The 23351-nt window shown below is 42.0% G+C and overlaps 1 protein-coding gene across 5 annotated transcripts in view; it reads right to left on the reverse strand.

Annotated features, from left to right (window-relative positions):
- Positions 1-23351, reverse strand: part of PXYLP1 (2-phosphoxylose phosphatase 1) — a 63734-nt gene that overhangs the window by 26870 nt on the left and 13513 nt on the right. For all 5 annotated transcript variants that reach the window (XM_030028711.2, XM_030028712.2, XM_041126826.1 and 2 more), the window contains one exon: positions 18740-18871. In XM_030028711.2, the coding sequence (XP_029884571.1) occupies positions 18740-18818 (79 nt within the window). In that variant the 5' untranslated portion in view covers positions 18819-18871. The remainder of the gene's footprint in view (positions 1-18739; positions 18872-23351) is intronic.

A 23351-nucleotide genomic window follows, 5' to 3' on the forward strand; every position in this document is an offset into this window, starting at 1 on the left:
CATACGCCCCAGTACGAGCTTTCACAACAGTCCCTTCTTTCTCCTTGGAACAACCACAATATGATTGTACCTGCAACTTGTAAGTGCATCTTAAATTTACTAATCATTATTGATGTAATTTTACTGCATGAAAGGCAACCAAAAGCTTATTCTTCAGTCAAACACTAGCTGAATTTTCAGCTTTCTTGGTTTTCACATTCCTAAAGTTTTCTACTGGAGATGCAAATCTCCCTGTGGACAATTGAGAACTACTATAAATTGGCTGCTTTTCTTAGCTGTTTTTCACAGACCTGGACAGAAATAGCCAAATTCCCTACCCCCTTCCAGGAGTGGGTCAAGGCCTATTTGTCTGCCTATTTTCTGGATCACAAGTTGGGAAGTTCTTTAAAGCTTTTCCTTGTCTTGGGGCAATTGCCAAAAGTAGCCTTCTGCCCACAGAGCCATAGCTCGCAGTTACTGACCCAGGACCTTACTCCTTATCAGACTCAGGCCTTGTCTGTGTACTCATGTTCAAAAATAAATAGAACAACTACACATGATCGCCATGCACGGTAGCTCTACCAGCTTTAATCAACTCACACCAGGATTTCTGAGAACAGGTTTCTTATTTCCAGCTGCATTAGCTGCAGGCTTTGCTGATTTTTTACAGGGTCATCTGACTTACACAGGGAAAATAAACAGGTTAAGAAAATCTTTTTTGCACCAAAGCACAAGATGGCAGGCCTTGTAGTGCTACATTTTTGAAACCAAATCTAATCAGACACGTTAAATTATACAATGGGTGCTTGCATATATTGAGTCCAGATGTAGCTCTGAAAAGAGCTTTATACATTAGGGTTCCCCCCCGAGTTGTTTTTCAATTGACAATTCAGAAGGGCATATGGCACTGCTTAAATAGCTTCCAGGATTTTCAGCTTGACAACAATAACACAGCAATGCTGACCGCAAGTGCGAGCCTTTTCAAGTTTTAGAGAAGACAGTCATTTTCCACTTCTCCCAAAATGAAAAATTACTCTCTATATTTTATTCTATTTTCCTACTACACTGAAACTCTCAATTGTTTAACATGGAAAAGATTTATATTTTCATTAATTAAATGCACTCCTATCTTTAAATTAAATATATATGCATAATAAAGCTTTTCCTTACCAGCTTCTCGCTAATTACCTCACTGCTTGCCTCTCCAGTCCATTTGAAGGGTATGGGGAAGGTTCCTACTAAACATCTAGCCAGGCAGACAGATTTCCTGCTCTATAAACACATTACTCAGGTCAGATATTGATCATGCTCCAGGTTATTAAGTGACAAGATGCAAAAAAAAGCCCCCACCACTGCTTATGAAAAAGCAGTTACGTTGGTCTCTTGCCTACCACAGGCTCGTTAGGATTCACAAATGAGAAGTGTTACATAAACTGGACCACAATGCTATAGATCAAGTCATTCCTATCGATGTTTCTGCATAGCTGCCACATCTCATCAGGCTGGGAGATGACTTCGACTACATCAAATCAGTGACCTGAGGGCCACCAAACAAGGCTTAAGTATACAAAGACTAAGTAGGGGTTTTTTATGGCCTGAAAGCATGATTTTTGTAAATACAGTAGATCCAGCCACTGTTACTTATCTAACAAGATTCATGAGCATTACAATAAGATTTTAAAGCTCTCTCCTACTTCTGTCTACAGAACTCAGCAACTGCTAAAGGAACTAATCCAGCTGAATTGTCCTGGAACAGATTTTCAAAACAGCTTTTATCAGCAGTGTTCACAAACTGTTGGCAACTCTTCCCATTTCCATAGTATTGTCTCAAAACAAAGGTCAACATAAAAACATAGCTGCAGGACACAACATACTGAATGCTACTGCCATATTTTGCCTGTGGTGCTGACCTTTGTTTTTTCTTTTTGTCCTGTATGTTTTCTGGTTCTCACTAATACTGGAGTGGTGCAGCAGTGATTACATCATGACTGAAAAAAAGATGCTTGGCAGGTTTCACACATGAACTGAACACAAACATAGAGGCCAACTACACTCAGTGTTCAACATAGCAGAAGAAAACATGGCAGAAAGTGTTTTTTCAGGAACATGGACTGCAAATCCTCTGGCTTCAGTGATCTCTTCATCCATGGCAGCTGAGAACGATACGAAAATACGCCCCATACAGTAGAGTTCAAGATAGTTCAACAGTTGCTGCTGTTCTGTTATCTAGCAATCTGTCACAAACACTCCACATCTTTGACAAGGGCCCTCTGCTGCTAAAACACACATGCTCCCCTGCACTTACTCTTTTAAGGATTCACTAACTCTTGCTACTAAGCTCTCGCTCCTCAAATGGATATGAAGAGGAAGTATGCACAATTGTTTTCTATCATCCCAGATAAAATGGCTTCCCCCTCCCCCCCTTAAATGACCAAATGATAGGAGCATATAGTCATCTAGAGCTTCAAGTACATGTTGTTGCCTCTTTTCCTTAGGGCTCTCCTTCGACAGCATCCCAAAATAGGCAGAATGGCTTTTGAAATTCAAGTCAACTTTTATTAGGGCACATAGTACAACATCCAGCTATTGAAATAGAAATCAAAAAATACATAGGTAAAAACAAAGAAATAAAAGGACTTAAAAGCACAGCTTTGCTCTGCCCGCTACATCTTTACAAGCGTTGCTCCCCTGGTTTCAGAACACCAAGTCAGCAGCTTTTTGGGCTGCAACAAATTCTGTACATCCACTTACTGGTAAAAGCATCTTTCCATCACCTCTCAACAGAGCTGCTTTCTGCACTTCTCAGCAGAATCTCTGTGTCTGCACACCTGGGTCAGATACAGTAATCTCTCTTTCTCTGAAAGGGCCACCACCCAAAAGGCAGGAAACCCCACCATGTCTACAGTTCAGCCATAGCCTCTGCAAAGGCACAGGACACAAACTGTTTCATATGTTAATGTCATCAGTCAAACCCTATCCACAGACATCTGGCACTTCTCTACATCAGTGTCCTTCCAAGATAAAAAGCCTTACAAATTCAAATCAATATTTTAACTACTGCATTAAATTAGCACCTCTCTGTTTCACATCTAATCCCAACTGCTTTCTGTCCACAAACTGACCTGCTCAGAGAAGTGATCTCAACACCATATGCTACTGCTTACCCAAGCCAAGCCAGTTCACTTGTTTGTCCTTGTCAACACCAGGGCACAGAAAGCTGCCATGGATTTGCTAGCAGCAAACGCCAAAACAACATATTTAATACAGCAAAGCCTGGCAGATTTTTGTGCTGGGGAAGCCTGTAATGACAGACGTAGTCGTTAATCTCAAATTCCAAGCAGCGTTCTCTGGATCAGAGAATTATTGGTATCTTTAGGACACTTGCTGTAAAACAGCTTAGAGGAAGATGGTGATTCTTATTTCTTGTCTTCATCCAGTATTAATGCGCACAGTTGGTAAACCCAAAATTACACCACGTACCTAGGGTTTCCAGCTCTTTTAATCCAACCATCTCACAAAAATCATAAAGGGAGATCACTTCCACTTTCCAAGACTTCATATTTCACTGCAGCAAGTCCACAAAAGCCTCAGTCTTTTAAATACAAACTACTTACACCCCACGCCATTAACAAATAAACCACAATGCCATTTAGTAAGTGCAAGCACTGATTTTCTCTCAGTGAGCGAGCTTTGAAAATTTAAAAGCGAAGTAACTTTGGGAACAGAGATTACTCCTATTTTTAAAATAAAGCAATAAAAAACTGCCCACAGGCATTAAAATCTTCAAAATCAGTACAGCTTAAGAAACCTTATTAATCACAGAAGACACACAAGCCCAAGAACACATAATAAATTTTTCAAAAATCTTCACAGTCAAATGATGAGACACTTTGGATTGAGTAAATCACTGTATCATTTTAGCAATGAAAGCCCCACGAAAGCATAGATAAAAACAAAACTGCCTGGAAGATAGATTGCAAGAGGAAAATTAAGAGGACTAAGAAGAAATGTGAACAACTATCTGAAGAATATTAAGTATATCTGAAACAGATGCATACAGGAGAACTAGCACATCCATAAAACCAATGGTTTGCAACTCAATTTGCAGCAGCACAGTGGGGATTAAGGCAGGCACAAAGCACAGCTCAGAAAAACAAAACTATCATCAAATCTAAAGTTTAAGTAGTCGTCCATGCTTTCCTGAAGACTGCACATGGCCTATAAACAGGGGGAATACAACTGCATTATACCCACTGATGTTAATAGAGTTTTCCTGGTACTCTCCAGTTGAGACTCTGCATATGCACTCTGAACAAGGAGGGGAGGGAGATTTGGGTCAGAACATCTTCTATTAGCTCCCCCCAAAGTCTACTACACCTCCACAGGCTTTTGTGCAAGGAAACTAGCTATGCACGTGGTTGTAAGAGTTCAACTGCAACAGAGCTTCTAGCAGTTACATTGGCACATCACTGATTTGCGAAAACCCAAGTAGTCCGGGTCACTGAGGAATACACCCACTCCTCAGGAAGCCTCTTGGTCTAGAGATAATCCCACCTTTTGGGCCTCCACAAGTACAAGATACAAGAGGAGGGCCGCTGTCTGAAGAGTGCTTTAGGAGAAGCAAAGGCCTGACTCGCATCTTCACAGAACAAACCTATAGGTCTCTCTCACACAGTCACGATGTACAGCATTTATATCCTTCCTCATTTCATATTTTACCCTCATTTACTTTTACAGCCCCATTCTAGTGATAAACCCAAGTATCTAGAGATAGCAGGACTCCATGGTATGCAGAAAAACAAAGGTATTACCCACATCCTTCAAAGAAATGTAGGTCAAATTTGTTTCAACAACATACAACTACATGTAATATACAAGTGTCGTGGTTTAACCCCAGCCAGCAACTAAGCACCACGCAGCACATGTTTCACATTCATGGATAACCTGTGCAATAGTGTCCATGCTCAAGTCCACCCCTCGGTCACGAGCCCATCTATATGTTGCATCTCTTCCCTGATGGCCTGAAGCATCATGGGCCCATCGAGCCATAAATAGCTCACCCTTATGTTGCCAGTCCAAGTCCACCTGAGCCACTTCAATCTTGGCAGCCTGATCCACCTGTTGGTTATTTTCATGTTCTTCAGTGGCCCGACTCTTGGGTACGTGAGCATCTACGTGACGTACTTTTACAACCAGATTCTCTAGCCGGGATGCGATATCTTGCCACAGTGCGGCAGCCCAAATGGGTTTACCTCTGCGCTGCCAGTTGCTCTGCTTCCACTGCTGTAACCACCCCCACAGGGCATTTGCCACCATCCATGAGTCAGTATAGAGATAGAGCACTGGCCACTTTTCTCTTTCAGCAATGTCTAACGCTAGCTGGATGGCTTTCACCTCTGCAAACTGACTCGATTCACCTTCTCCTTCAGCAGTTTCTGCGACTTGTCGTGTAGGACTCCATACAGCAGCCTTCCACCTCCGATGCTTTCCCCACAATGCGACAGGACCATCAGTGAACAGAGCATATTGCCTCTCATTTTCTGGCAGTTTATTATACAGCGGGGCTTCTTCAGCACGCGTTACCTCCTCCTCTGGCGACATTCCAAAATCTTTGCCTTCTGGCCAGTCCGTGATCACTTCTAAAATCCCTGGGCGACTGGGGTTTCCTATGCGAGCCCGTTGTGTGATCAGTGCAATCCACTTACTCCACGTGGCATCAGTCGCGTGATGTGTAGAGGAGACCCTCCCTTTGAACATCCAGCCCAGCACTGGCAGTCGGGGTGCTAAGAGGAGCTGTGTTTCAGTACCAACCACTTCTGAGGCAGCTCGAACTCCTTCATATGCTGCCAATATCTCTTTTTCAGTTGGAGTATAGCGAGCCTCGGATCCTCTGTATCCTCGACTCCAAAACCCCAGGGGTCGACCTCGGGTCTCCCCGGGTGCTTTCTGCCAGAGGCTCCAGGTAGGGCCATTCTCCCCGGCTGCAGTATAAAGCACATTTTTAACATCTTGTCCTGCCCGGACTGGTCCAAGGGCTACTGCATGAACAATCTCCCGTTTAATTTGTTCAAAGGCTTGCTGTTGCTCAGGGCCCCATTTAAAATCATTCTTCTTCCGGGTCACTTGATAGAGAGGGCTTACAATCAGACTGTAATTTGGAATATGCATTCTCCAAAAACCCACAACACCTAAGAAAGCCTGTGTTTCCTTTTTATTAGTCGGTGGAGACATAGCTGCTATTTTGTTGATCACATCCATTGGGATCTGACGACGTCCATCTTGCCATTTTATTCCTAAAAACTGGATCTCCTGTGCAGGTCCCTTGACCTTACTTTCTTTTATGGCAAAACCGGCTTTCAGAAGGATTTGGATTATCTTCTTCCCTTTCTCAAAGACTTCTTCTGCCGTGTTGCCCCATACAATGATGTCATCAATGTATTGCAGGTGTTCCGGAGCTTCACCTTTTTCCAGTGCAGTCTGGATTAGTCCATGGCAAATGGTGGGGCTGTGTTTCCACCCCTGGGGCAATCGATTCCAAGTGTACTGGACACCCCTCCAAGTAAAGGCAAACTGTGGACGACACTCTGCTGCCAGAGGGATTGAGAAAAACGCATTAGCAATGTCAATTGTAGCATACCACTTGGCTGCCTTTGACTCTAGTTCGTATTGAAGTTCTAGCATATCTGGAACGGCAGCACTCAGCGGTGGCGTAACTTCATTCAGGCCACGATAGTCAACTGTTAGTCTCCACTCCCCATTAGACTTTCGCACTGGCCATATGGGACTATTAAAGGGTGAGCGAGTTTTGCTGATCACTCCTTGGCTCTCCAGTTGGCGAATCAACTTGTGGATGGGAATCAGAGAGTCTCGGTTGGTGCGATATTGCCGCCGGTGCACCGTCGTGGTAGCAATTGGCACTTGTTGTTCTTCAACCCTCAGCAACCCCACAATCGAAGGGTCTTGAGAGAGACCAGGCAGGGTAGACAGCTGTTCAGTGCCCTCCGTCTCCAAGGCAGCTATACCAAAAGCCCATCGATACCCCTTCGGGTCCTTAAAATACCCTCTCCTGAGATAGTCTATGCCAAGGATACACGGAGCCTCCGGACCAGTCACAATGGGGTGTTTCTGCCATTCATTCCCAGTTAGGCTTACTTCAGCTTCCAATACAGTTAACTCTTGGGATCCCCCTGTCACACCAGAAATACAGATGGGTTCTGCCCCTTTATAACTTGATGGCATTAGAGTGCACTGTGCGCCGGTGTCTACTAGAGCCTTATACTCCTGTGGGTCTAACGTGCCAGGCCATCGAATCCACACAGTCCAATAGACCCGGTTATCCCTTTCCTCCACCTGGCTGGAGGCAGGGCCCCTCTAATTCTGGCCAGAGTATCCGGTATTCACTTCTCGTAAAATTGGCTCAGAAGTCCCTTCAAGAGGATCAGAAATAAGATCAGCCCTTCTGCTCTGTTTGGAAACTGGAGCGGCATTTTTCCTAGTAGAATCCCCTTTTGTGGTGGTTTTTTCCTCGCAGCTCACGTACCCGTGCATTTAGGACCGAGGTAGGTTTTCCATCCCATTTCCTCATGTCCTCTCCATGATCACATAGGTAAAACCACAGGGCACCTCGCGGTGTGTACCTTCTATATTCTCTCTCTTGGGCAGAGGAGCGCTCACTCCTAATAGCTGAGACATTGGTCCTTACAGGTGGGCAATAGGACATATCCTCTTTGAATTGTTGGAAATCCTCGGACAGCTTCTCCACAGCCGAAATGCAGGCTTGTAGGGAGGAGGAGAGATTTTCTTCGTATTGACGGAGTTGGCGAGCCACTTCATCCACTGTCGGTGCCTCTTCGTCTTTCCAGGTCATTATTGCCAGTGAGTTGGCATAGGACGATGGTGCGCTCCGTACAAATTTCCGCCACATGGGTCGTGTGCATTGGACTTCGTCTGGATCTTTGGGTAATTGTGGGTTGTCCGGGTCATGATGAATCGTCTCTAGCACAGCTAATTCCCTCAGATATTGGATACCTTTTTCCATGGTGGTCCACTTGCTTGATTGACATATAACATCTTCCTTAAAGGGGTACCTTTCCTTCACACTTGACAAGAGTCGCCTCCAGAGGCTGATGGCTTGTGTTCCTCTTCCAATTGCCTTGTCAATGCCACCTTCCCTGGCAAGCGATCCCAGCTGCTTGGCTTCCCTACCTTCTAATTCCAAGCTATTAGCCCCATTGTCCCAGCATCGGAGAAGCCAGGTGATAATATGCTCACCTATACGGCGGCCAAAATCTTTTCGCATATCTCGCAGCTCACTCAAGGATAGGGACCGGGTTATTACCTCTGGTTCTGCCTCTTCCTCCTGTTCCCGTGATGGCCCTGGTTCACCTTCATCCTTGCTAAGCGAGCTGATTTTTTATATTTCTTTTTTCTGTACGGGGGCAACTGATACTGGTGCAGGTTGATCCGCTGGTTCAGTTGCAGTATCACTCGCCGGGTTTTGGATATCCGCAGCGTCTGTCGCCAAGGTTTGGGTAGCAGCATCTGTCGCCAAGGTTTGGGTAGCAGCAGTGCTCGTCGCTGGGGCTGGAGGGACCGCAGTGCCTGTTGCCAAGGTTTGGGTAGCTGCTGTGCTCGTTGCTGCGGTTTGGGTAGCCACAGTTCTCATTGCCAGGGCTGGAGGGGTCACGGTACCTGTCACCAAGGTCTGGGTGGCCGCAATGCTCGTCGCCGGGGCTGGAGGGGCCGCAGCGCCCATTGCCGGGGTTTGGGTGACCGCAGTGCTCATTGCTTTGTTGTTAGGTCCAGAGACCTTCTCTTCCCCTTGGGGGTGCTGAGTTGTGTCGAACAGGGCTCGATAGGCATGGGCCAGGCCCCAGCACGTTGCAGTGATTTGTATCTCTCTGGAGCTGCCGGGGTGACAGCATACCTTTTCCAAATATTTTACTAGTTCTTCTGGATTCTGCATTTGTTCAGGGGTGAATTTCCAAAACACTGGAGGTGCCCACTTTTCTAGGTACTTGCCCATACTACCCCACACACCCTGCCACTCATAATTATCCAGCCTCGGGGCAGACCTCTGGGTGATCTTCTTAAATAGTTGTTTAACCTTAAACAAGAGCTGAACCACATTCAGAAGCATGCTAATTCCCAGCAGTAGGGCTAGGACCGTGCTGGTATCAACATCCCAAGAGTATTCAAATTTTTCAAAATTCCCAAACACCATTGTAACTGGACTGAAGGAGAAAGGAGAGGGGAAGAAGGTATCCCACTCATAGACTGGTTTTCCAAGGAGGAAAGGTAAATGGTATAATTATTAATAGTTTCCCACAGATGGCTCCCGCAGTATAAAGGTGACAATGCTGAGTGCAAATACCGGATTAATTCCACAACTGATGACTTTATCATACCATAAACCAGTGTTATACAATACATCAAAGCAAAAACCTTAATCCACCTCCCACGGATGATAAGCAGGAGAAGAGGGACTACATACAGCAAGCGAGGTGATACATAACAGAACTTTAAAAAACCAGAGCAACAACTCTAAGAACACATAAATCAACATAATGACCAGCGACTATAAGACCAATATAATGAATGCTTATAACAGATTTGTTTAACGAGCTCTGGTCAGGTTTGTCGTTATCTCAACCCTTTGGGCCCCACGTTGGGCGCCAAATGGACTGTCGTGGTTTAACCCCAGCCAGCAACTAAGCACCACGCAGCCGCTCACTCACTCCCCCCCCCCACCCAGTGGGATGGGGGAGAAAAATCGGGAAAAAGAAGCAAAACCCACGGGTTGAGATAAGAACAGTTTAATAGAACAGAAAAGAAGAAACGGATAATGATAATGATAACACTAATAAAATGACAACAGCAATAATGAAAGGATTGGAATGTACAAATGATGCGCAGTGCAATTGCTCACCACCCGCCGACCGGCACCCAGCTAGTCCCCGAGCGGCGATTCCCCGCCCCCACTTCCCAGTTCCTATACTAGATGGGACGTCATATGGTATGGAATACCCTGTTGGCCAGTTTGGGTCAGCTGCCCTGGCTGTGTCCTGTGCCAACTTCTTGTGCCCCTCCAGCTTTCTCGCTGGCTGGGCATGAGAAGCTGAAAAATCCTTGACATTAGTCTAAACACTACTAGCAGCAACTGAAAACATCAGCGATATCAACATTCTTCTCATACTGAACTCAAAACATAGCACCGTACCAGCTACTAGGAAGACAGTTAACTCTATCCCAGCTGAAACTAGGACAACAAGTCATCTTCTGGTAGAATCTATTTGTGGCATTATTTGCAATTAGTGCAGGAGCCCAGTTTGGCAGGAAGCTTAACTATTAGCAACAGAGTTCACTCCCAGGTTAAATATACAGAGAGGGAATTAAGATCAATGCATTAGTCTAGGTAGAGACTGACAGAAACATTACTGTAAGCATAACATTTTTTCTCCTACTCAGTATATTCATCTTCCTTTGTTGTTTACTATCCATTCAAAACTCAAACAATTAAGGACAGGTATGTACCTATGAGACTGTCCCTACAAAAAGTCACCGACCCTTTCACATGTTTAAAATAATTGCAATATGTATCACTATAATTATTAAAAGACTGAAGCACAATTTCAATACTTTCAAACTTTCCTGCAGGTATTAGGACCAAGATTTGAGTTGGATTTTGAGAGAAATTATGTTAAAATGCTTATTATATTCCAGTTTTGTTTCCTTCCTTCTAGAATTTAACCCAACACTGTAGTAAGGATTTGCAGAAGCCTAACTAATAACTTGCTGTTAGTTTTTGCAAAGTATTAGGCTTTATTTACAGTAGCCTTCAACCATATGTTTTAACAGCTCATACTAATCTCTGCTTAATACAGTTCAACTAACCATCATGGATGAAACCAAAAGAAGATTTATGAAGTCCTGTAGCCTGCCAAGTAACTTCTACTAGTCAAATCTTGTCTGAAGCAACTTCACCTGACCTATAGCAGATATTTTAAAATTATTGCTCTATTTTCGTTGGAGAAAAGACTGTCACATAGTATCATTCTCAAGTATTCATTGTGTCTCCTCCCCCTTCAAGGGTTAATTTCTGGACTGGTACATTATACCACCACTTTGGAGAATCACAAAAAAGTTATTTAAATCTCCAGTTACAACACAAAAAGCATCTTTAATGAAAATCTGTATATTTACAGTTAATTTTCTTCATTCACTACTAAAATGTACACATCCTTGGATATATTATTTGTGGGTTGTTTTTCCCTTTAATCTTAAATTCAGATTAAATTAGTACTTTCAAAAAACCCAGAGAGACTTCTCATTAGTGGAAAATCTGCCATGCTTATGAGCTTGAAGGGAAAATTCAGGAAGGGAGATATCTGGTCTCCTTTTAATTTTGTATGCTGGTTAAGACATGACAAAACAAGTTATCTGCATCAAGAATTCTAAAGTTGCAGCTTTTTAAATATAGTTGTATAAATCTAGGTCGTGGGGTTTTTTTCCACTGAAGAAATTATATTCTTAAAACACAAAACATGAGTAGTTACTGTTTGTTCATAAAGAACAGTAAGAGATGGCAAGGAATTCACCTTCTAGAGATGGTAAGGATATGTATTCTGTCCAGGAACAGCCAGAAGCTTGTATTATCTTTTTACTGAATACCTTGGCATTTTCTCCACCCTTCTCCTTCAGAAATTAAGTTCTGGAAAAACCTGACTCACCCATTTTTTTTTTTCCACAGACTTCGCATATCCCAGCTCCTCTCAGCATCCCACTGGCAGTCTCTGGGCAAGGGGCTGGGGGCGCAGCTCACACCCCCATTCCGGTTCAGGGTAGGGATAGGGGGACGGTGGCAGCTCTGCAGTGCCACAGCTACAGCTTCGCAAGTTGAGGAAGCGCATCCTGCTTTGCAAACAGAAAGGCTGAAGAGGGATGCTACACCCCCTCGGCTTCCACCTCTATTCCCACCTGCAAGTCCCTGCAGAGCGTTTGGCACTAGCACACGCTTACCAGCCCATCGGAGCACCCGCTGCGCCACGGCTGGTCTGGAGCCAGGAGCTGAAGCGAGCAGTGGCAAGGGCACCAAGCTAAGCCCGGAATGCTTCGGTGATGCTCTCGTGCAACTGTATTGGGCCATCAAGCAGGGGTGCAAACAGCAGCAATCACACCAGAGGGGCTGGGTTATTAAAGCAAACAGGCTTCCAAGAGGGGCTGTGCAGCAACACAGCAATGACCTCCTTCGGTCAACGTTCCTGGCGGGTTTGCACATGGTGCTCTCACCATCCTCGTAAAATAAGAGCTGCCCGCAGCACTCAAGCCAATAAAATAACACTTTACTGCTTTTCCTTGTGGAGAATCCCGATTTCTGTTTCCCATGACTCATCTGTAAAACCAAAACCTCCAGTGCAAAACAAGATGACAGAAAGTAGAGGGAAATTATTACCGGCAAAGAAAAATGTCATCTCCAGACAGGCTGAAACACCAATACTCAAGCCTGAACCATCACAGCAGAGAAAGTATTTAAAAGGAAAAAAAAAAATCCCACACTTCACACGGGAACCAGCACCCTGCCAGGGTAGCGGCCAACATCCTAAAAAGCAGTGGCAGATACCAAAATTCTTTTTATTGAAAGACAAGTCTGAGGTGCTGACCAAAGTATGAAAGTACTTAGGGAAACAAACTTCAAACCAGAAGAGAAGCTCCATATGCTGGATCTGCCTGAGAGCCAGGGACTTCACGATTCTGCAAGTGCCTGAAACAGGCAGGCTCAAAAGGAAAGTCTGTAATTTATGCTTGCCACAGGGTTAAATAGCTAGTAGAAAGAGCTGCTTTCCCACTATAGTTTTAGTTCTGTTGACTGTTTCTTTCCTTGGGCTGTCAGGAAACAGAAACAAGAATAAAAAACAAAGTAAACAAAGGTATATATGTTGTCGAAAAAAAAATTATTTACATGCATTTGATTAAAAAAAATGTTTACTCCTTGTCAAGTAAACTTTATGGAGATTACAAATGGCATCCTAACAGCTAACTTTTAAATTTCCTTTCAGTTTGGTCTATTCAAGGTAGTTTCAAAGATAAATAGTTGAGACATCCTGAGGAAACCCACCTTCAGGCTTCTGCAGTCAGTCACAGATGTTCTAATACACTGGAAGGTCTGTGCTTGCCCAGTAATTGGGTTCTTATGTATTACACCAATCTTAAGGGGAAAAAAGAAAGCAGCTCTTCAGGCATACTTGCAATCTCCTGTTCCTGAGCTGACCCAAGGGCTAACAAGTGTAATTAACATTGACAGGGTCCTAAATTATGCCTTCTCCCCTCAGTGTGAGGCTGCAGGACCACAGCCGGATTCTGACACATGCCTTACAACACGCTTGAATCCAGCTGCACTGCCATCTTCTGTCTCTATACTATAGGAACTCCCCCAACCACTGCCCTTACAATCCATTTGCACTGCTCTGGGTGTTTTACATAGCACAGAGTAGGAAGGAAGACCCCAACCACTGCAACCTTTTCCTCCGGCAAAAAAGAATAAAGTATCCCAACCTACATTCGCTCTGTACAGAAGTAAACTGCCCTGTTTTAGTCAACAGCATTACAGATAATATTTACAGAGACAAAAATACAGTCCACAACCTAGCACAGGTCTTTTTTCCATTCTGCAGTTTTTTTTCTAACAAAGCAAAACACTGAAGAGAAAAACAACAAAATTCCATTTTAGAACAGTCTAACTGAAAAGTCTATCAAAACCAGTTCTCCTTTTGTCTCTAGTACTGAAGTTTTAAATCATTTTAGAACCATGACCATTTACATAAAGAGCAGGGGAAATAAAAGCATATGTGGAGTGATAAATACCATAACGAAAATACTTCTCCACTCTTTTCCATAGATCTGGCCCCAAACATAAAACAGGAGGGCAACAATGACAGTTCTTACTAAAAGTTTAAGCTGCCAGTCATATTTGGTTTGGAAGTCAACCAGTCACCCTATTCAATGGCTTTCCCAAACAAAACCTCTCATTGCTATAATTATCAACCAGAGACATCATAGTATGCTTTCAGTCAGCAGTGGAACATTTTTGGAGTTTTAACTTTTAACACTGTCATTTTTCTACACTATTTAAAAATTAGAACACTTAGAAAATTTGGAGGCATTTGCCATTGAAGAGTGTTTCCCTCTATTGCTGATTTGGTCCAGGTTTCACACTCCACAATTTATTAATAGCCAAACTGAATTTGAGGAACACATCTGGCTCCCAGTATTTTGCTTCAAAGTCCAGGGCACAGAATTATATAAAAGATGCCTAAAACCATTAAGACTTGCACTTCTTCATCAATTATAAACTTCTTTTTAAAAGTCTTCTATGTGCCTACTAGAAATGGTAAACAACCCCAGGAGAACTATGAATAGGTTTTGGAATATTCTGGTAAGTTTTGAAACATGTCTCAAATCTACGTTCAGAAACAAAACCTGAGGCATTATTTATGTAAATATATACCCATAGCATGAAAACAGTAAGACTTACTGAGGAAAGTTCTCTCTAGTGAAATACCCTTCCCCTACTGCTCTAAGTGAAATACCCAGGGAGCTGGCTAGCACCGCAGGCAGACAAGCCTGGCACCTGATGCAGCGGGAAGCAGCATACGAAAAGACTGTATTCAGATCCTGTGCCTTTTGCTCCTGTACAAGGGCATAAAGAGCATAACTGGTCAAGTCCCCCATTGCCCAAAACCTACATGACAGAGGACTCTTGGCAGCAGGAAGGAAGGTATCTTATGGCATCCACAACAACTACACACCTTGAAGAATGACTATTACAGTTAAAAAGAAAGTCCTTTCTCCAACTGTTTGGCAAAGTGCAGTCTGCTTGTATGTCTCCCTCTTCTCAGGATAAGGAAATGAAGAAGATTCAGCTGGCATTTGATCCAGCAAGCTAATCCAGCACACAACGTTTGACAAACATGAACTGACTGGTCCACAGAGCTGCCTTCTGTATCTGTGGTACCGTGGCACTGCAGACGCAAGGCAGAGGTTAGCTTCTGCTCCAGTAAAAGTGATCCTCGCCAACCTGTCCATGTCCATCCACTGCAACTGTTGGGACCAAATACTTTCAGCACTCAGAGCTGTTGGCTGCTGTCAAGAGAGATTTCGGGGGAAACTTTCTCAATGATTTACCCTGTAAGTTAAACAGTGTTAGTATCCATGTAAAGCACCAGCCTTGGGGGGAAAAAACAACACAGGAAAGCAGACTAGCTTAGATTGGAACTCAAAAACCGCAATAGAAGAGAAAGGGACCAAGAACAAACATCAAAACAGGACGCAAAGTTTTCTATCAGTCCTGGGTCCATCCCCAGCCTACCAATACTGAAGACTCTGAGGTCCAATACTGGTTGTTTCCCCCAGCATTCCTCTGCTAGTGTCCAAACCCAAGATGTGACAACTATTGGCTCCAAAACAATTGCCCTGGGACCTTGTCTTACAAGGAAGGACGGACTTATATTAGGACTGCTGACATGACACCCATCACCTCCGCTTCATCGTGGCTGCAGAAATCACTGCTTATAAAGCAGTTCCAGACCCTTTGCAGCACAGTCTATTAAAGTAAACCAGCATCAATTTCTGCTTGACTGGGCTGCAAACTGCCGCAAGCGATTCCTGAACCCTCACAGCTCAAGCACAGGACAGACCGTAATCTTGTCAGCCATGCCAGTGTGGGTTGTTTGTAACATTGAGTCAGAACCTACAGAAAACCAGCTGAACTTGGCCTTCACTGCTCTCTTCGCTTCAGAGTCAGCTACAACTCACAAGTCTGGCTTCAAATCACTGCAGTTCCACGTGTGGACAAGAGGGGATAAAATATGAAGCATTTACGGAAGTGATGCTCTGCCCTAAGGCATAAGTTAAAAAAGGAAGATATGTACCATTTATATAATTATGCATTTCATGTTACTGTTTCACTTTTCTAAACAAATTTAGCACAGAAAGGAAGAGACATTTTCAATATTCACTGCTCAGAAAAGCAGTAGGATGTTTTAAAAGGACCAGCCCTCCTCCACAAAGCTGCACACTGCTTACTAACAGAGAATCAATCTCGCAACATCATAAACCATCCATTTCCACTCCAAATGCTTCAGGAGGTAACTCCCTTCAAACAAAACAAAACCAAAACAAAAAGTCAGTGGCTTGGGCATTTTCCTGAGTCTAAACATATAAACTCCCATTTTCATTCCATGACCTGACACAAATTATAAAGCAGTATAACCAAAATTTTTCTCCAGGCAGCTCAGAAGGGATCAAAATTTGAAAACTCAATTTTACAGTCTGAAGACAAAGAAAAGAAGCATATTGCTTTCAGAAAAAAGCTTTATACATGAAACAAGACTACATTACTACCACTTTGTGCAATAGTGAGAATTAAATTGCAAGGGATGCATGCCTCTGAACTATGTCACGTGTTAAGAGGAACAGATTCAGGGCAAGGAAGGACCTTCAACACGGCAATAGGAAACAGATAGTAAATAGAGATCTACTTAAGTACATAGTGTCTATGTCCCATGGAGCTGGACACTTAAAATTTTCTGTCCTCCAATGCTCTATCGCAGTAAAGTGCTCCATATCATGCAGTATCAGGGGGCTGACAGATGTGTTCCAAAGGATGTTCTGAAATTTTTCAGGTGGGTGTTACTGCCTTATTGAGTCAGCTTGTGGGTCACCATGTGCTAATACTTGGTCCAGTTTTATCAAAACAGCAATTTTATGTATTTATATTAGTCATGGACACTGACCAAAGATTCTGCTGTAAGACAGCATTGAAACTACACTTCCATTAACATTGCACTGCAAGTATTTCCTTAAATATTTGCATGCCCATTTCATTAAAAGCTCAAGTTCAGAATCAAGTGTTTTCTTAGTTTAATGTTAAACTAGTCAGAAACTATAATTTGGAGAAGACTAAAAATTTACAGCTATCTTTAATTTGAAAGCAGCTCACCAAGCACTTGTAGACTATAATACAATTTTGCAGGTAGTGGATTGCTTTGTGGTTGGAGAGGAAAAATTGTTTTTGACTTTAAGACTTTGGTTTGGTTTTTAAATTCGCCAAATGCCAGCTGGTTTCCATAATAGTTTTATATGGTGATAGAAGAAGAGAGTTCTGTCTTTACTTTGAAGATGGTCTTTGATGTGAGTTTGAACTAGTCTCTCTACAAGCTGAAGCTGGCAGAAGCTAAAATATCAGGCTACCTGTATGTCATAAACTACTTGGTTCTTGTTACCTTGTATTGCAGTTCTCATTATGTAAAAATTTCTATATGTATTCTGGTATTGGCACTAAGCTTCATGATGGCTGCTTTTTAAAGTACCCCTCAAACATCTTCATCTCCTGGAATTCCTCTTGCACAAATGTTATCTTCTAATTAAGTGGAAAATAACTTCCTCTTTTGATGAAATGTGATTCACTCTCCTGTATGCCTACCTCCTCATCTCTAAATAAAGCTCATTTTTGTTAACAATTCAGTTTCATATTTCAGCTGAAGTTCCTCTAGGACCTCCACCCTATACACAATTCATAACCAACCATATAAGGTCAAGGGCAGATAAAGAGCTGAATGGGCAAAACAAGCTGCAATCAGACCCACTGGCATGTGCCCATAGGAGGCTGAAAAAGCAATTTGGAGCCACAGGTCCTTGTATTACATGCGCACAAAACCCCACAAAAAATAATTACATAAAATCACAAAGCGTGCTTTGTTTAAACACACAAAAAAATAACATAAAACCACAAAGTTTCTTTCCCCTTCCCCCCACCCTTTTTTTTTTTTTATGTTGTCCATCACATGCAAAAGACACATTCTAAACCTAAAGTAATCCTCTGGGTTTGGGCGGGGGAGAGGGGTGGGGGTTTACACTATGCAAAGAAAGCACAGACCAGAAAGACCACAATTTTACATTAAAACATGATGCAAGACAATAACAACAAATAATATTATCCTATACTACAGATTAGTGTTTTTCCTTGCCTGCTAACAGCAACTGATCACACCGACGTGTATTAGTACATAGTAGATTTACACACAACATCATTTCACCTAGCAAATGTTATCATTCATGAACCAGGTGATAAGCAGTCATACAGCACAGTGCTCATTTGTTAACGTACACTAACCTGCATTCAGCACCACCCTCCTGCTTAGTCACCAGTAAATGACCGCCCTCTGGATTGACCCATCATTAATTGATCTGAAGCACAGCATAATTTATCTTTTCTTAAACAAACCAGCCACTTGTGATGAGCCAATTCAACTGTTTAAAGTTTCCTAATGTGAGGGTACAAGTAAGGAGAATTTCCAACACTCAATCCTCTCACAGCAGTTTTCTCAATCCCGTCTGGTCTGATGCAATGTAAAATAGGAATTGCAGCAGTTTTTACTCACATGTGTTTTGTCAACTTTCATGGAAGGATTCAATCACATTCAATTACTTAATTGCACTACAAAATTAAGATTTTTTTTTTTTTCTGAGATAGCTTGATTTGAAAAGTCTCTAGATTGTATAGTTTCCTAGATGGCACACAAAACTATTTTTATTCTTACATTTATTTTCCTATTTTTGAAAAAAAAACAAAAAACAAAACAAAACAAAAAACCCAACAAATATTTAAATACAGAAAGAATGTTTAAACAACATGTAAGCATTGCCATTTTTAAACACACCTACAGACCACTATATATAGAAAACAAAAGGGGAGGACACTTACAGAATTGTAGACTGAGACTCAAAAAGGCTAATAAGGCTGCCAAAGCCAGCAAGAACAGAAAACGGTTTCGGAAAAGCATTATTATTCGTTCTGCTTTCTCTTCATTGTTTCATCTTCGTATATCAATGATTCCTGCAAACAACAAAACATTGGCAAATATATTTCAGATGTGGAAGCATCAGCTATAACAAAGAAAATTCAAATATCTCTTTGACAGTGTCAAGTTACCTCATAAAGGCAAGCACATGAGGCAATTGAAATTGGCAAAAACAGTATTGATAAGTTGTCTTCACCCTAGTTATGAGATTAACTGTATTTCCACAAGACAGAACTTCCAAGTAAGTAAAAAAAATTGCCATTTCCCATAAAATTAAGTTTTCTCCTGCCAACACAGGGTTAATGCTCATGGGTCAACAGTCCTTTAACAAAAGTCTCTCACCCCTGTGCAAAGTAAATCACAACAATAATATTATTATTTAAGGGCTCTCAAGAGCAATTTGGTAAAACATCCCTAGAAATGAAATAATCTTGTAACATGTTAAAAACATATACACACACTTTTAAACACAGGTTAAAAATTAGTTTCTCTAACTGGTAGCCCTTTTACTGATACCAAGTTCACAATTCTTAAGAGAATAAAGAGTGAGAAAAATTACCAATATGACTACACAGAAAACGGAAGAGTATATTGACTTAAGATTAACACCTGGAATAATTCTGTGTAACAATATTTTTAAAAACCACAAAACCACCCAGCCCTCTCCTGAAAATACCCAAACAAGAAGCATGCACCATTAGTAAAAAACCACACTTCTCCTAGCAAAAGGACATCCCAGAGTGCACAGAATTTGCTGAAGTGCCCTGTTTTCACAGATGTCCATTTTCCCTTGGAAAATGGCTCTATATAAGGGATGGGAGGGAGGTTGCTCTCACACACACACACTTTTTTTTTTTTTTTCCTTCTTTTAAACAACCAGCTGCTCTTATGTGCAAGAGATGGCTTTTCCTAACACTGACAGCGTGTTGCAGGAAATTGGTTAGTCTTGAAAGAAATCTTTTGAGATTCCCAGATCCTTTGAACTGAGCTCTGTTTATGATGGCACATTCAAACATGGTGACAGAAAATAACTTCCTTCCCCCACCACTGTTTCTTTTTGCCCCCGCACTTATTTGCTCATGGAAGGAGATCTCTCTTGCTTCTTTCCTGCTTTCGAGAATGAATAGGCTTACAATTACATGTAATTAATACATATTTGTTTGTCAAATCTCTTCTGCACTCCAAAACCTAACCATCTTAGCAAGATTTTAATCTGTCTCTGAGCACTGATAAACCATGTAAAAATCACAATCTCAAAATTCAGAATTTTTTTTTTCCCCAATTAATTTTCTCATTAGTATTTGAAAATGTCTCATGAATCACTGAACTTATTTTATCTATTGTGGTTAGACTTAAGAAGAGTTGTGGGATCTACGAGTTGGCCCAAGGTGATTTCCATAGTACAAAGCAATGGGACCCAGAGCTTAAGTGGTGTTCTTCCAGAAATGAAGGCAGTGGGGCTTGCAGTAAGCGAAAAGTATTAGGCATGTACATTTTGCAGGATGGGGGGGGGTCTCTCCAGCTCATTTTACTTGGAGAACTACCTTTACAGTTTTTGGAAACTGTGGAAAAATGGAAAGAACTGGAGATTCTGAGAAGCAAGAAACCAGAGCTATTACAGTATTTTTCCAAAATGCCAGTAGCACCATAAATGGCGTGTGCAAGCAGTAATAAAAATAGTTTAAAAAAAAAAAAAAAAAGAGAGACAGAAGGGACGATTTTAACAGTCTCAATTTCACAAAATCAACTAAACAAAGCTGTGAAGGGTAGAAGGTATAAGGATTAGTGTATACAAAACACCAGGAGAGAATAAAGCAGTTAAACCAAACAGATGGAAGAACAGAAGGGAACCACAGGAAAAAGCAAAATTAGACTTAGCAGGGAGGAGAAGGTAAAATCTATTAAAAAGCTCTAGGACCAAGAGGTCTTGTGCACAGTCTACATTCATTAATACTGTTGATGCATAAAAAAAAAGTTGCCACAAAAAAGGAAAAAAAGGAGATCATACACATCTCATTAGCAAAATGTTTTAGAGAAAAAGCTTAATTAGCTTTAAACCTTAATTGCAAGATCAGAAGTTTTTATATTTAGTTTTAAATGCAATATTCAAGAAATTATAAACAAGGTAGAAAGATTTTTCTTTTAAATATACTTTGGTCTGTTACCAAATTAAAAGTTGCTATGTTACAATTTATGAGGAGTAGGAACAGCTCCTGTTGAGTAGCTGTTAAATAAAAGCTTGTCAATATGATTTGTCATCAGCTCCTACTTGATGTCAAGCTGCCGAGAATCAGGTGAACGTACGTACGAATGAACACTGAAGCCTCTGCTCCTCCGTGCTGGCACACAAAGTACTCCGAGGGAAACGCAGCACTTAGCCAGCACATATGAAGTGAAGGTAGTACAATCGGCATTGTGAGCACTCACTGAAGCAAGGGTTTGTAAGCTAAAAAAGAGAAAACTGAGCCTGGGGTGGCGGGGGGTGTGTGGAATAAAAAGCTAACCAACCTTATCTCCCCACCACAAAACTATTTTTATATGCAGATAGATCAAAAAACAAACCACACAGCAAAACGTCATTTTGGGTCTTCAGAATATCCTACCACATAGCAAGAGGCTGCACATCGCAGAGCATTTGCTGCTAACATGAGATTTAGAGAATATTGATCTTTATCTATTTACTCTGTCCACAGGCCAGAGTGCAGGTCATGCCCCAGCCTCACCATCTCCACACACTGTAAGCTCTCAGTACTCAAGGGTCAATTCTATCAACAACTGACAACACTACCTCACTAGTCTCCAGGTATGGACCTTGGTTCTTTGCCTCAGAGATAAGTACTTATTGCTTTTAAAGGCGAGTAAGCACCATACAGCTGCAGAAGAGGTGGAACTCGGCACTGGGAGCAGCAGTGTCCTGGCAGCAGCTTCTGACGCGTGCCAGAAAACCAGTGATTTATGCTTATCCCTGAGAACAGGTCTTTTGCGCCAGGGGAGGTTTAGATTGGATTATTAGGAAAAATTTCTTCACTGAAAGGGTTATCAAGCATTGGAACAGGCTGTCCAGGGAAGTGGTTGAGTCACCATCCCTGGAGGTATTTAATAGAGGTGGCGCTTAGGAACATGGTTTAGTCGTGGACTTGACAGTGTTAGGTTACTGGTCAGACTCGATGATCTTAAAGGTCTTTTCCAACCTAAATGATTCTATGACTCTGTATTTCTACGAATGCAGGACTTGATAAAGATGACCTACAGAACCCCACACTTATTTCAGTAACACTAATTATAAGCGTGACACACATAAGCAGTCTAGATGTTCAGAAGGATAGTCATTGATAAAGCATCCTATATCGAAATGCAGATAATTAAAAGCCTACTTCCGAGCCACTTTTTGAAGCATACCTACCTACCCACAGAATTTATCTTTTTCTTTCAAACATGATCCAAAAGTCTCAACTCATCAAAAGCTGCCAGAATGACTCACAGCATTTAGAGCACCCTCAGCTCTTACCTAATCTCACAAAACAGTGCCAACGTGCTAGCGTAAGGCGCTAGGCTATTGCATGCTCACACAAGGGTAAAAACAGTCTTATGATTGAAGGCCAGAACAGGGAGTCAGGAGAGTAGCCAAGCCTCTGCTAGGCTTCTGGAAAAAATGTGGTAAAGTCACATTCTCTGTTTTAGGTCATTTCACTGGAAAAGTTAGTAACTGCCTAGAAATGCTGGGAGAGCGGCATGTCTGCTAAGAGCCTAGACTAAGCACACAGCTCCCAGCAGACCAGCTGGCGTGACTAACCTACTTTTTGTTCAGCACTAGCTGGGTATTGCTAGCTAGCGCTCCACATGGAACCTCGCCCCCGGAAACCCCTCCTCCTGTGCAAGATACAAAGACGACATTTTTTGCAGGGTTGACTAGCTAAACTATTTCTTTTGATTATTTTAAATCAGGCCCTGAAAATAACTTGATATTGATGCTTTCAAAGCACTTGTGAGGTTAGAGATGACACTGAACCACCACTGCTAAATTTCTGTGCCAATTCCAATTGACTGGTACTGTTACATCCTCCACATCACCCATATCCATCTAGAATACAAACCTACTATCTAGCATGAAGCATAAGCACATTATTACATTGACTCACCATGACAGCTTAAATGAATTTACTTGATTAAAATAGCATGTCTCCATAAATAATCAATAGTACTCTTCAAAGTCTGCCTCAATAAAATTACTCTATTTATCTGATCTGGTACATCAAAATGACATTGTCTACTGAAATACAAGCAAGCGAAAGTGGTCACAATGAAACAGGAAAGAGAAATGGTGACTTTGCCCAAAAAGGAAGGGAGCATTAAGTCTGTACCTAACTATATGCCAAAGATGTCCAGAGGTATATTTTGCAACAAGCTTATAGATCCTAGGAGGGAGAGCAAAAAGCATGCAGACAACATAAGGTTGATTTGGAGTAACATTCATAGATAGTTTTAGAAAAAGTCATGGAAGAACACAGGGAGCCA

The sequence above is a fragment of the Aquila chrysaetos genome, chromosome 10 (genome assembly GCF_900496995.4).
Source record: "Aquila chrysaetos chrysaetos chromosome 10, bAquChr1.4, whole genome shotgun sequence".
Lineage (NCBI taxonomy): Eukaryota > Metazoa > Chordata > Aves > Accipitriformes > Accipitridae > Aquila > Aquila chrysaetos.